Source organism: Camelus bactrianus, chromosome 1, assembly GCF_048773025.1.
Source record: "Camelus bactrianus isolate YW-2024 breed Bactrian camel chromosome 1, ASM4877302v1, whole genome shotgun sequence".
NCBI lineage: Eukaryota > Metazoa > Chordata > Mammalia > Artiodactyla > Camelidae > Camelus > Camelus bactrianus.
Genome location: NC_133539.1, coordinates 84,166,544 through 84,182,326, shown reverse-complemented (window position 1 = coordinate 84,182,326; position 15,783 = coordinate 84,166,544). Strand labels below are relative to the sequence as shown.

The following is a 15,783-nucleotide window of genomic DNA, read 5'->3' as shown; positions in this document are numbered from 1 at the left end:
AAAGCCAATTGCCTAATTTAACTAATTACCTATTTTGGAGGTTTTAATCACCGCAAATATCTAGGCAACTTTTGCAGAATGCAATAGATTTCATTTCAGCTGTGCTACCTTGGTGTCAAAATTTTTAGCTGTTGTAATAATAGAAGACCAGGTGTTACATGGTCAGGTTTTCCCTTCTTAGAAATCAGGGGGATATTGGTCAATGTGATTTACATCCAACTTGGATCCAGGGCTCTATTTTTCTAATCAGGACTTTTCATGGTTTCTAATGGTATCCTTTATATATATATGTGTGTATATATATATATAATATATATATATATATATAATATATATATTATATATATATATTATATATATATATTATATATATATATTATATATATATATAATATAAATATATATAATATAAATATTATATAAATATATATATATATATTTCATTTGAAGCATCTCATTTAAAAATAAAAAGTAAATCTAGAAAGCATGCTATGACACATGTGAAATAATTCTGGGGATCCAAAAATCAAGTAAATTCTGTAGGGCTGAGGATTCACTTGAATTTCAGGGTCTACTTTAAAATAAACCCTCTTCTTCTCAGATGCCTGAATTTCTTATATTCTATACACTATTTTGGAAGAAAGTTATAACAAATTTAAACATTTTATTTAAGCTTTGTTCTGGGCTTTTTATCACCTTTCTTTTCTCTTTAGGGGAATTTAGTGATGGCTCCAATGAAGCTGGTGGTATCTACCAAGTCCTGGAAATACCCTATGAGGGAGATGAGATAAGTATGATGCTGGTATTGTCCAGACAGGAAGTTCCACTGGCCAGTCTGGAGCCATTGGTGAAAGCACAGCTGATTGAAGAATGGGCAAACTCTGTGAAGAAGCAAAAAGTGGAAGTGTACCTGCCCAGGTGAGAGGCTCCTGTGTGACTCCTTCTGATAGCAGGGAGCGAGGGCTATCGACGAAGGTTCTGACTCAGAGAAACTCTTGCCAGTGCTTTTGAATTTTGTCTTGTGTTACTCTCCTCCTTTTCCTTCTCCTTATTCCTCTTCTACTCCTTCTTTTTAAAAATCATTCTTTCATACTCATTCAGAGCTACCCAGAGACACAGGCTCACTAACCAATTCATTCAGAGCTACTTACCAAGACCTAGTTGCAGATGTGAGTCAACCTTCTTAGCTTCATTTTAGAAGATTTTTCAAGATTGGCTTTGAATATCACTTGCGTTGACAGTCTTCTGAATGCCATTAATATTTAAAGTTGATAATAGCTGGAGAGAAAATCATCGTCAACTTTGATGGAAGAAGTGCAAGCAAGTCATGGGCTAGGGGCCAAGCAGCAACACTAAATCAGCAGGAAGAAGCTTCACATTCTCCCTGTGGCTGCAAATATAAAATCCAGGCAGGGTCTTGATGTTCTGGCTACCATCCACTTCCTCAACCCTACCTCTGGCTACCCGCCACATCAGACTTTTTGTAGCAGGTCCTATCCATGTGCCTGTAGTTACGCTACAGACGTCATGCTCTTCATGCCTCTGGATCTCTAGGCATGTTTTTGCAGTGGCCTGAAGTGCCTTCCTCACGTATCTTTACCAGGTATTGTTTACTTAGCCTTCAGGGTACAACTCCGGCACTACTTTTTCTTGGAAGCCTTCCATGAGCCACGTGATGGAGCAGGTGACCCTCACTTTGCCTCCCTTATGTATCTCCCTGTATGACAACACACTTATGCTACCACCCCACAGTAAGATGATCTTTTTCACAGGTCTTGCTTTCCTTCTGTGAGTTCTCCTAGGGTAAAGTCAGTTCTCTCTCCCATCCTAGAGACACAGAAAGTGTTTGTGAAGTCAAACCTAACTGAAGATATTATTCTGTCCTTGACTACCTTCTGTCCTTCAATACCTTAAACCCTGACAGCGGAGCTAGACCAGGAAACACAAACAACAAATTTATAAACATATGTGTAAATTCTGGGCTAGACAACAAGACACACAGTCAACAGCCACTAAATATGTCCATGTGTGCATGTGTGGAAGTACAGCTCCAATATTCATTCTGTATTAAGAAAATTGTACAAATATGATTAATTAATATGAATATTTAAGGGTGATAAATAAGATATTAGTATTAATATGGAATTACTGAAAACTCATTAACTCATTCATATTTATTCTAATCTTAGGAATTGTCAGTGAAAAGTTATATCTTATATAAGTGTATATTTTACAAAATCTTAGCCGACGTTTGCTTATATTAATGAAGGAGAGCTCTTGGAACTGTAAACATTTTTGGCTAGAAATATATATACACATTATGTTAATGTTGTATATTCATCATGTATAACCACATATAATATATAGTCATTTTTTTTAGCTTACATATAAAACTTAGGGTAAACATAACCCAATTTTTTTTTTTTGGCTAAGATATTTAGCTTGCATAACTTTTCCATGACAATACATTTATTTAGAAAGATTTCACTCTAAATCTTCTCAAGAAGAAGTAGCCAATGAATATCAAATAAAACCAAGATTTTAAAAAATATATGATAATTGACATTCACATATTTAATTTATGAACAATGTACCTTAACTCTAAAAGAATAATTTACTTTTAAATATTAATAATTAAGTTAAAATCACTAAATCAGATTTAAACTCTCATCTAGTGACCTTTTATCATTAATTTTGTATGTTTTCCTTGCATTTTATAAGAAATTCCTTTTGATAATATGAGAAATTCAGTACCTAGTTAATACTTCCCTTATTAAATTCTATGAATTAACTGCAGCATCTCCAAATGCTTTAATCCTGTGAGGATGCAAAGTTATTTAGGAATATTTTAAAAGAATTCTAAATGAATGCTTAATAAGTATTGCATATTGTAATTCAACCATATTCACTAGAAAATGTGGCCTCTGGGTCCTGTCCACTGAGAAATTGAATGTGGCAGCAGAAGAAAATTAAATTTTCATTTTCTAAGAGATACTCTTCAATTATGAAATAGTTTGGCTGGCTTGCTCATATTAATGCCTGTTACTAAACCCGGCACAGTTAATTACCATGTGTCCATTTCTCCAGGAGATCCATGAATTCTCCCTCTGCATGGCTAATGCATAGAGTGGGAGGCTAAATAGCTAGATAAGATAAATTTGGTTTCCGTTTTTAAGAGATTGACTGTTTTCAAAGACCAGTGTGTCAGTAATAAGCAATGGGAAACTGTCTACCTCTCCATTTCACAGCATTAGGACCCACTAAATGTTCAGTGAGGGTAATGATTTATGTGACTCAATGTTAGCAAAGGTAAAAATTTTCTAATAGTTGTGTTCCAGGTTTATTCAAGTGTCTGTCTTAACAGGTTTGTATAGTTTTATTCATACAGAGACATTACTCTGAAAATGCAAGTTTGCATTTCTGAATTTGACCACATTCTTGTCCTACTTGAAAGGCACTTTTATTTTCCATTATACTAGATTTTATACAAATTGCTTTAAAATGCTTTCCTTAGGAGGTATAGGGTATTTGGAGGTGGGGGAATGTGGGGAGGGGAAGTGGCAATAACTTTTGTATGATGTTTTTTCCCCTGAACAATAAATTCTACAGGAATCATATGCTGAATGGAAATTGTATTTTTATCCAATTTTGTTAATGTTGTATATTCATCATATATAACCATATATAATGTATAGCCATATATTTCTTAGTTTACATATAAAAATTAGGGTAATCATAACCCAAATATTCTTCCAATTTACCCATGGTAGCAAAAATAGTTTGGCTAATATATATTTTTATATATATATATATATGAAATATATGTAAAATATCTAAAAGGCACTTTAGAATAATGCCTGCCAGAGAGTAAGCATCATATAATTATTATCTATTATTACTATTATTGTATATTTTTAAGTCCCTATTTATCTGTTATCTATGGATAGCTTTATATATCCTTCTCTCTAAGTAGGATTTTTTAAAAACCCAGTTCTTATGAAATTATCCTCTTCATTGTCTATTCTTACTTTTCAGTCTTTAATGATATAGCTTAGGTGTAAAAAGATTTTTCTAAAATCAAAATCAAAATCAAATCTCTTACTACTTGGAATGCAGGTGGACCTGGCTGTAGTATCTTTCCACTCTCACTTTTGTAGTCTCAGATTTTTCATTTGTGATCAGAGTGCTAGAAGTCAAAGGATAAGTGGTTCTCTATTTTGTAACCAGGAACCATCCTTTTATTTTGAAATGACTGTCTACTAAAAAAGCACTTCAGTTTCATGTTTGTAAAATATAACCAGTGCACAAGCCATCTGATTTTGTTTTTTAACATGAGAGATTTTATTAGGTTTTTCTACAAAGGGTTTGATTAATTGCTTATTCATTTTGAAGTCTCCTTGTATGTAGTACATATTTGTTCTTTTCTAACACTTACTCTGCACATCTACTCATTCTCCAGGGCTTCTGCCCTCTGCCTTCTTCTCCAGTTCATTTAGGTGGGAAGTTACAAATGCAAGATGACATCACATGCCTTTATAAAATCAGCCATGTCTTTGGGTTGTAAAAAAGCAGTGTTAAGGCTTTTTACTTTTAAATTCAGTGGGTGAAATGTAAAATCTTCCTGTAGTTTGTTTGTTTTTAGATAAGCCATTGTTGGGATTATAGTGATTAGTGGTGGCGGTGCTTTGCAGTCAGAAAGATCTTAGTTCAGATCCTCATTTTACCACCTTCTCTCTAGGTAATTAGGGCAAGTTGCTTAGCTTTTGTGAACTTCAGTTTGTTATTCTGTGGAATAGAGGTAACAATACCTATCTCCTAGGATTTTGTGAGAGTATCATAGGGTTGATTAAATGAGATACTATACAAGAAAGGATTTGCATATTGCTAGGGACATACTAAACAGTATGTGGGAGATGAGAGTGATTATATAAATGTTAGTCTACATTAAGAAGAAAGGTAGTAAATGGATAATAGCTATTTTTAATAATTTGATAAGGAACAAAGACAAGGAATGGATATGTGGAAATTGTTTACATCTTGTCTTCAGCTTTGAACAAACACTGTCATGGATACTTAGATTTTATTTCACTTCAACTTACGTATTTTGCGCTATGCCAGATACTACAAATATTAGAATGAAAAAGACACTAGATTTGACTAATTTACAGTTAATGGAGCAGAGATTAGTACAGCTGTTTAATCAAATTACTCCCCCACGACTAAAATGCAAATACCCAGCACCTTAATTTTATAGTAGTGGGAACCGTATGTGTAGCTGTAATACAACAAGTACTGTTAACAGTATGTGCCCTTTACTGCCTGCCTCCTCCATGCCAGCACCGTCCTAAGACTTTTAGAAGCCGTATTTAATCCCCTCAACAATACCATGAAGTAGGCATTATTATTGCCATTTTCCACATGCCAAAACCAAGGTTTGGAAATTAGGGAGTGTCCCAAATTCAATTTGGCTAAATCACCATCCTCACCTGAACAGCCAGCCTCAGAAGTGTGAAACAAGCCAGCCTACTTTTCAGAAGTAGAAAGAATCCCCGACTGACACCTTCCTTCACTTCCCTGTTTTAGGTGAATCAGAATACTAGTAATATGACCTGGACCCTTAGCCGAGCTCCGCCACTGGTTAGCTGTATGACCTTGGTCAAGTTATTTCATCTCTCTGGCCCTCATGTCTTCTTCTGTTAACTGAGGATAATAATACCTACCTCAAAGGGCTGTGGTGATATTTAAATTAATCTGTTTTTATGCTGTTGGAGCAGTTCCTGGTATATAGCAAGCTCCATATAAATGATCAATAAACAAATAATAAAGCCCCCCCACAAAAACACCTTAAAGAATTCATTCAAGCCACTGAATGTATTCTGCAAGTATCTCATATTTACCTACTCATCCCCCTTTTCTGCTTTCACAGTCAATATCTGCTTTCTGTAAAAAACAAAATAAACAATGGTAAGTCCACGTGAAAGTGTAGGATATAGATAAAATTCAATACTTAGTTTAATATGTTTGCCAAACATTTACTCATCTGTTAATTGCCTTTTTCCTTAATCGTGGGCCTGCTTAAACTGTTTTCCACTGATTATTCCTCTCAGTGTCTGAGTCTTGTTTATAGCAATCATTCCCTTGTCATTCTTCTTAAATCATACATCAGAAATGGTGTTAATGTAACATTTAGTGACTACTACACTCTTAGCTCTTTGAAGGACACAGCCCACTGACTAAAAACTTACGTGTTGATTAGGAGGGAACATCTTTAAAAATAGGAAATATTTTGTTCTAACCAGTTGTTTCTACTTTTTACTTAAAAAGTAATAAAAGCCTTTGCTTTTAAAAAGTGCATTTGTTTGTTAATACAGCCATGTTTGGTCCGTATCTTTCACTAGAAAGATGGGCAATACAATTTGTCGGTTTGGGAGAGATTCCATATTATGACCAATCTGGCTTCCTCCTTAATAATCTAATACCGTTCTGTTATGTAACTCTCTTTGATGTCCCCTCTTTTTACAAGCACAATCAAGTAAGACCAGTTTTAGCATAACTTACCCTCTATAAGACAGACTTTAAATATCAGCACATCTATGTCTTGGCTATTGTAAACAGTGTTGCTATGAACATTGGGGTGCATGTAATTTGAAAAGATACAAGACATGGAAGCAACCTAAATGTCCATTAACAGATGATTGGATAAATAAGTTGTGCTACACACACACACACACACACATACACACACACACACACACACACACACACACACACACACAGTGGAATACTACTAAGCCATAAAAAGAAAGAAAGAATGCCATTTGCAGCAACATGGATGAAATAAACCAAAAAGAGAAAGAAAAATACCATTGATAACACCTATATGAGGAATCTAAAAAAATGACACAAATGAGCTTATTTACAAAACAGAAATAGACTTACAGAAGATTGGAGGAATAAAAGGAGAGTTCAGGATTTGTGGATACTAACTACTATATATAAAATAGATAAACAACAAGGTCCTAGTGTATAGCACAGAGAACTATATTGAATACCTTGTAATAGCCTATAATGAAAAAGAATATGAAAAGGAATATCTCTATATATGTATAAATGAATCATTATGTTGTATATCAGAAATTAATGCAACATTGTAAACCAATTACAGTTCAATTAAAAAAGAAAATAAAATCAATAAATCTAACATTATATTCTTGTCCCAGGTAACAAGATGGTATAACTAAATATTTTTTTTCCCTCTGTTTTCTCCAGGTTCACAGTGGAACAGGAAGTTGATTTAAAAGATGCTTTGAAGGCTCTTGGAATAACTGAAATTTTCATCAAAAATGCAAATTTCACAGCCTTGTCTGGTAGGAAATAAAAACCCATTTTATTTATTTATTTTTTTTTAAATTTTATTGAGTTATAGTCAGTTTACAATGTTCTGTTATAAAAACCCATTTTAAAAATGTTTTTCCATAAGAGCTTTTTGAAATGATGATGTTGAATCCTCTATTTTATTATGGAGTTCTGAGGTAAAATATAGTTATCAGTTGCCAGATAAATATAACAAATATATTTAACTTTTATAAGCAAAACTATAAATACAGTCGTAACATTATGTTTATATTATTCTGGTCCACGTCTTATCTTTGATAGCAGGTTATATTCGCTAAGACACCTGTCTTATATACATCTTTGAATTGCCCATCACAACTGACACAATGCCTTGTGGCACAGATAATCAATAAATGTGTTGATTGAATATCTCAATATGTCCAGTTATAAGTCATATAGGAAGGAAAGAAGAGAGGATACATAAGTGTCTGCTGTGAGAACTAAATGCTTGTAAGAAGAACACCTGTAAGATGATGTAAATATTATCCTAAGTTTTCAATAAAAAGCAGTGGTTTTGAAGAAGTAGCTTCAAAATACACCTGGCATATTAGGTGTTGAATAATTTACTTTAAATATCCCAAGGGGGAAAAATCCAGTTGAATTATCTGATTCAGGTGCCCTATTCTGGTCAAGATAAAAATCTTAACATATTAGTGACATTAAAGTACTTAGAAATGTAGAATCCTTTGGGTAATATTTTTAAGCAGCTAACCTCAAGACACTTATTGAAATAAGTTATCTGTGAGTGAAAGACTTAGCTTAGATAATGATGATTTTCTGTCATTTCTGTGGAACATAGGAAATTAAACAATCTGTTTCTGATGAGATTAAGACAGATATATATCAAGATAAAAGAAACTCAGTGTGTAAGGCCTTTTTATACGCAATTTATTGAACCCAGTTCTCCAGTTAGAGAGCTGGGATGACAGATTCCTGAGCAGTTCATGTGGTCACAGGAGAGAAGTTAGCTTTCCTCTCTGGAAGCAGCAGCCTGTAAGAAAGATCTCCCACATTTAGGATCGGGAAGATTCTTTTATAAACAGCATTCGGCTTCTAGCAATGAGATGACAGTAATGTATTTGACACCACAACTTCGACCCCTCATTCAGAGAGCCTACATCCCAAAGCACTAATAGAGCTTTTCTACGTGTCTACAACATAAATGTTTCTGTCCACATAAGGGAAATGAATGTTCCCTGAGGAAGGGTCTTCGTGGCTCACATCTGAGCTCCTCGGCCTCTGGGCTCTTGAGTGGGGTGGTCACGAGGGTAGGACTGGAGGAGATCCAAAAGGTAATGGGTACATTGTGCTGGAGTCAGAAATACATTCGTAGCTGAAGCAGAGGATACTTTAAAGTTCTTATGCTCCTTTCCTCAGGAACTCAAGAGAATCTGTCTACTATACTGGCCAAATTCCAACTGGATAATTACATTTTGCTTCTTACCATGGCTCTATTTTTGATTCGATTAGAGATTCCTCATTGTCTCGCCTAAACATCGAGGCAGTTATTTCACACACGTAGAATATTTGCTGCTTTTCATTCCCGAGGGAGTTGTCCCGCAGTGGCCAGTTATTGTGGTCAGTGTAGGTGAAATATTTAGACATATCTGGAAGGCTTATAAGGTAATATTTAATTGTATTTACTATGTACAGAGACAGTAAAGCATAAATGTACACATGAGTAAAGATTTGAAATAACACTAGGATCTTTCAGAGTTGATACAGTCCACGTGGGAAGTCCCTGCTCTTTGATTAAACTTCCATCAGAACTGAATCCGTCTCAGCATCCTGCTCACAGCTGTGTTCCCATTCCTGGCCCGGGCTGACACAGAGTTGGCGCACAGTAGATGTCAGCTAATGGAAAAAACGGGGGAGGGAAGGAGAGAAGAGTTTTATCTGGGGCCACTTTGTACGTTATATTTCTTGGAACATTTAACTCCTTAAAATATCAGTAAGAAATCCAAGATTGGTTACTCTCAAACACTACCCAATTCAGACCTTCAGGATAACTGATTGAAAGCCAACGTCTGAAGCTTTCAGTGAGGATTCTTTGATTCTTAAGTTCCTGGTTTTGCCAGCATCTTGGTAGTCCAGTCCCAGCATGCCAGCCACCCCAGGTAACATATTCTTAATTTTCTCTTCCTCTTGCTCTCTCTCGCTCACACACACACACAAATTCACACATTACTCATGAATCATTCATTTGAAAACTTTCTAGTGACACAACCATAAAGCTTACCTCTCTGCTTCCTCTAAACTCAGTAGCATTTATTCTCTGCATCTTTGTGTTTTGGGCACCACGTGCTCTGCCTTACATGGTTGGTATCCTTTTCACATGTTTAGTTTCTTGCCTCCCCAAATACATGAAAACCTTGATAATTAAAGTATTTATGACACTTAGTAACCTCCACAAGTACCCAGGGAAATTATTAGCATGTATTTGATTATTATTTTCTGCTTTAATGAGACTTTCATGGTGTTTAAGAATATGCGAATTAATTATATTCAACGCCATGTCCATTCCTTTCATTTACCAAGTCTTTGTGAGACAGATCATGTGAACAAGGTACTATACATAAAAATGAAGAAATGATTAAGGTATCATGTCTACTCTGAAGAAACACACAGACCTGAGGGAAAGACATAAACAGCTGGATTTAATAAAAGGAAGAGTGATAGGAATGACCATATTGCCTTTCAGAGAATATTTGACAATAGCTGGAGCTGGAGACCTTTCCAGTTGTCACAACTAGGAGGAGCTACTGGTGTCTAGTGGGCAGAGTCCAGGGCCGCTACACCCCTGGGATCCACACTAAACAGGACAGCTCCCAAACAAACAATTAAACCCCTCCCAAACGTCTATGATGATGAGCTGAGAAATCTTGTGCTAGAGAAAGCATTGTGGAAGCTGAGAGGGGGAAACATTAAAGGGCAGAATGGCAGCATGTTGGGTCAAAAGATGAAGGAGAAGACTGTATTGTTTTTCTCTCATTTTTTTTTCTTGAAGCAAAATTGGTACATAACATTATATTTATTTCAGGTGTACAACAGAATTTGATACTTGTGTACAACACAAAGTGATCACCACATCAAGGCTAGTTACCATCCATCACCATACGGTTGACCTACCTCACCAATTTTGCCCACTCCCTTCCTCTGGTAACCTTCTGTGGCAACCACCAATCCGTTCTCTGTATCTCCACTTCAGGGGGTCTTTTTCTGAGGTTTTGTCTTGTTCTTTCATTTGGAACATACTCCTCTGTTCCCTCATTCTGCTTGACTCTTTCTGTTTGCTTCTATGTATTAAGCAAAACAGGTACTTCTCCCAGTCTTGAAGGAGCGGCCGTGTGTAGGAAATGAACCCTGTTGTTGAACTTTTCCCTAGCTCTTGGTTGACTCTTGAACCTTTGTGATTGACTAAGTTGCCTGGCTTATACTTGATAGATCCCAGTTTTTGATGGTGTGTGAAGACCTATGGGTGTTCCAGTAAAAGGGATCTCAGTCAGCACCTAGTTTTAGGCTGATTGGAAGCCACTTCTTGAGACAGCAGCTTTTTTTTTTTTTAATGGAGGTATTGACCTTGTGCATGCTAAGCATGTGCTCTACCACCGAGCTTGCCTAACCCCCTACTTCATGCAGCAGCTTTTAAAATATGCAAGTACATGCAGCCCTGTGGGATCACAGTTATAAACCCTGCTGGCCTCCAGACCAGATCTGAAGGTGTCCCTGGATGACAGTTGCAAAAATCAGGGCTTCAGATGAGTGAAAGAACTCTCTCTGGAGAGTTACTGGCAAGTTACAGCAAGTCCAAGGGAAGGCTCAAGGATGGTGTCTCCCTGCCCACGTTCCCCGAGCACTCCTCTGTAGCCTCTACACCTGTGGCAAACGTGCAGCCTGCCCCTCAGGTTGGAGCTTCAGGACAAGGAAGAGCGCCTGTCTCACAGGCAGACTGGGGATGGTTTTAGTCTGCTGTCTGTGCAGTGCCCTGGGGGCGGGAGCCTGCACAGAATCGTCTTTCTGATGATTACAGTCCTTTGGGGCCCAGAAATGCAAGCCCCGCTGGCCCCAGGGCCAGGCAATCAAGTGGTGTCCCCCGTGTGGACGGTGCTCCCCCACCAGCTTTAGGAACGCGGTGGAAGAGCGCTGGCCATGGCGCACAGACGCACCCAGCTTTTAGCAAAGCTGTGCCTGTGTGTACCCGCCCGCACTGGCCAGGTACAGGGAGGGGCAAAAATGGCATTCACCCATGCCTCTGCTCCCAAAGTCCCCACTGGTCCCCGCTTCTCTAGCCGATGCTTCAAGATTAGCAAATGAATCCCCTTCACGTCTAGTCCAGGCACTTCTCTAACTGCTGCCTTTGTGCTGGGTCCTGGGATAGGTGAGACTATGTGCCAGTCCTCTAAAAGGACTATCTCGGGTCTCCACAGCCCCCTGGGTCCCCTGGACACAAACTGCTTTGGTTTCCAAAGCCAGATGTTCAGGGGGCCTCTTCTCTCCAGGGCAGATGCCCTGGGGTGGAGTGCCCAATGCAGACCTCGAACCCCTCGCTCCTCAGGGAGTAGCTCCGGACTTGTGAGATCCCTCCCTGTTGTGCACAGGGGGTTTTTGGTGAGACTGACTCTGCCTCTCCTAGCTGTCCTCACGTGGCCCTTTTATTCCTTGTTGTGCCTCCAGTTGGTCAGCTAATCATTAGCTCTTTTTCAGCATTCTAGTTCCATATGTAACTTCAGACTCGGTGTGTCTGTGGGAGGGCGTGAGCTACAGATCTTGCTATTCCACCATCTTAGACCGCCCCTCACAAGTATGTATTTAAGCTTTTACACACGCAGAACGATTTTGAACAACATCTTAGAAAATGATAGCAGTGGTTTCCTCCAGAACCCTAGACAGAGGCTGTTAGATAAGAGAGGAGTTTTTGTTTCATATACCACTGTGCGCTGTTTTGAATGTGACCTTGTGTATGTATGACTTCTTTAATTAAAATTCTTACTTAAAAATTGGGAAAATCTTTTAAAAATAATATTATCAGTAGAGTTTGTCCATTCAAAAGAGCCCAGAAAACATTTCAGTACTCTTGGGACACTGCTACCAACTCTTGAATTATGTGATGAAATTTTTATCGTTGTTCAAAAATGTGATTTAGCAGAGGATAGAAAAGAAAAATACCCTGCTTTACATTCTCTTGCTTCTGGAAAAATCGAGTGACTTGAAAGCCTTTTGCTAAGGCCTCTTGAATCCACTCTTTCATTTTCTGTTCCACAGCATCTACTTTCATTTCAGACTCTCATTACTGTTGCCCTCGACGATTTCAATAGCCTCCTAAATGGTTTCCAATCTCTCTTCCATCTAATCTGTATTACCTACCACGGCCAAGACTAATCGCCTTAAAACTCGCTCTCGGTCATTCCAGTTCCTGTTCAAATCCTCCTTTCAGCCTGCAGTGCGCTGTCCACTGCCCGGCAGGGCGTTCAGACCTCAGCTCCCTCCAGCCTGAGCCCTGGCTGGTTCCTCACACGCAGCCAAACTGAACACTCGCTCTGCTCCTCACATCCCCCCAGATCCCCATCTTTCTGAAACCTCTCCCACCTGAAATCTCTTCTGAACTGAGCGTCAGGTCTAAGATCCCCAACTTCAGTAAGTCCCTGTGATGCCACCAACCAGAAGCAATCCTCCTTCCTAAATACTACAATAGTCGATTATTTTCCTTATGCCACATACCACATCTAATTTCATATTATCAGTGTTTATGCATTAGATATCCCCTGCCAGAATCTAAACCTCCCCCACATTGATCCTTGTGTATGTTTAAGAAGCACCCAGCACCGTGCTTTCTGCTTTGTACTCACTGAAGGAAGGGATGAAGAAGATGAGATACTCTGCATTTATTGTGTTTCTTTCTTCCAACCTCAATCTGATGTCCATTGCTTTTGACGCTAAATTCCATTAACATAAAACATAGTAAGGACTCATACAATAAACATGGAATCCAGAGAATGCTGAGAATCATTTTCTTCTCTGGCTCTATTTAAAATGCTCATCTATGTGCAGGGAGGATTCTGTTATATAGAGTAGGGCTATTTTTGTAATGGAAATGAATGACTGTCAGCATTTGGATTAATAGATAATCCTCTTGGAAGGTGTAAGGGGAAGGAGAAAGAGAGTACTAAATCCTTCAGCACAAAGTACAAGCTTTAATAAAGGAGCCAATAAAATAAAGGAATTAAGAAGACACAGCAAAAGCCGTATTCAGGTCAGACTCAAGTGATTAGATTTATGCTGGGCTGACTCTTACATCCTGCCCTTGTTTGTTCTCGTTCTCCTTCTACCTGTAAGCCAGAGGGCTGGGCTCTTTCTCGTCCAGCGCCCTAATTCCAGTTTCCCCCTACTTTCTTGCTTGGACGGTGGCCACGGCTAACAAAGTTGATCTTCCTGCCCCCAGCTGTTTGCTCATCCGATTCACGCTTTACAGCTGCTGCCACAGATACCTTCTAAAATCAAAGCAGACGTATCTTATTACTTGCGGACAAAGCCCAGGCTCTCTCGCATCATGGTCCAAGCTCTTAAAAGCAGGCAAACCCCCCGCCCCTCCCCTCCTGCTCACAGCCCAGGCTTCAGCTGGACCTTCAGGTCATCACCACTGCTTCTCTCACTTTGCAGATACAATTCTCAGCATGGAATCCTCTTGTCCCCACCTCTGACTTTCACTCTTCTACTTGTTCTCCAGGAACCAGCCCAAATGTCGCTCCTCTGAGAAGCTTCCGCTGACCTCTCTCCCTTCCTAGATGGTTTAATTTCTCTCATCTAAACTCCCACAGTGCAAGGCGCTTTCACACGTTTTACCTGTTCTTGGATTGTTTGTTCTCATACCTGCCACTGAGTTGGGAGCTCCTCAGGAGCCCGACTGTGTCACAGACGCCTTTCCGTCCTCAGAGCCCAGCATGGTGTGGGGAGCAGGCTAGATGCTGGGTGGGTGTGTGCCCTGAGGAAATGGTGCTGGACCCCACCTTGCTGCACGTTGGGGGCTTCTCTCAAGCCTCTGGCCCTCCTCAGTCCCCACGCTCCAGCCACACAGACCTTTTTTGGGTCCTTGAGCACACCTGGCTTGTAGCTGCCACTGCACTAGCCTTTCCCTCTGCCGGAAACTACCTCCAGTCTGCCCTTGGCTGGCTCCTCTGTCTTCTTTAAGTCTCAGCTCAGATTAACCTTCTCAGACATGCCTTTCCTAACATCTGATGTCAAGGAGCTCCTCTTCCCTGCCCTAGCCACCAGCCAACACATCACTTTCTCTTCTTAGACTTACCATAGCCTGAAATTGCAGTCATCTATTGATTTTCTTCTTTATTGTCCCCGTTATTTAATGTCCCCTTTCTCCCATTAGGAAGGAACTATTTAGATCACCACAGTATACCCGGTGCATCAACCATGTCCGGCATATAGGAGGTGCTCAGTTACATGAATAAATGAATGAACAAAGAAATGAGAATTTACTGATCTATAACAAAATCTATCCAGAAAAACAAATAAACAAATGCTATTCCTACCTTGAAGGAGCTCAAATTCTAAAAACCTTTCTAAAGTTCATGGGTGGGGCTGAAGCTAAAAATATTTTCACAACTGAAGTAGAGACATATTTGGTATCCTAGGGTTCTGTTATGGAACTCTGTTGATTTTGTTATTTTAAGCATGTCCTTGGTGACGCAGATATCTATTTAAATTGGCTGTTTAGGAGCAGTGCCAGAGAGGAGGTAGGGGCATCCTCTTGCACCCTGGCCATCCTGCCCGCATTATGTTCACTGCAGATACTCAGAGCCTTTGGTGTCCTGCACAAGTCCTCATACAAGCAGGGTACTTGATAAACATTTGCTCAGTGACTGAATGAATGGTTTAGTATTTTGCCCTGTTTTTTTGCAGAAGAGCTTGAATTATTGCCCAGCTCTTCTCTGGGGAACCCAGGGTTTGCTGGCCCAGTTCCCATCTTATCCATTGTGAAAAGCTTTGCTCCATGCTGCCTGGAGGAAAATAGGGCCAGTCATTTGGCAGCAATGTAGGCTGTGGCCCGAAGGAGAAGACTGCTTAGGGCCAGTGGACGGTTTTTTTTTTTTGGGGGGGGGGGTTATCTCTGTTTGCTACTGATTTATTTATTTTCAGTTTCAGACAATAGTTAACTTTTCTCTAACAAATAAGATGAACTCATCAGTGTAAATCTCTTTAATTCCACTCACATTATGATTCCTCAAATATCTGAGTGAGCCCTTGGTGCCTGGCCATCTGCAAGAACTTGGCAGGAGATGTTGAATAACTCAGGAAGGTCCAGGACCTTGCGGGGGCAAGTGCATGGCCTGGCAGGAAAGATGGCCTTGACCGACACACAACTACATGAGGATGGGC

The 15,783-nt window shown here is 39.2% G+C and overlaps 1 protein-coding gene across 1 annotated transcript in view; it reads left to right on the top strand.

Annotated features, from left to right (window-relative positions):
- The window catches only part of SERPINI1 (serpin family I member 1), a 75,187-nt gene that overhangs the window by 45,706 nt on the left and 13,698 nt on the right, over nt 1-15,783 (top strand). Inside the window, exons 5-6 of the mRNA XM_010952078.3 lie at nt 714-918; nt 7,270-7,367. Coding sequence (XP_010950380.2) covers nt 714-918; nt 7,270-7,367 — 303 coding nt within the window. The remainder of the gene's footprint in view (nt 1-713; nt 919-7,269; nt 7,368-15,783) is intronic.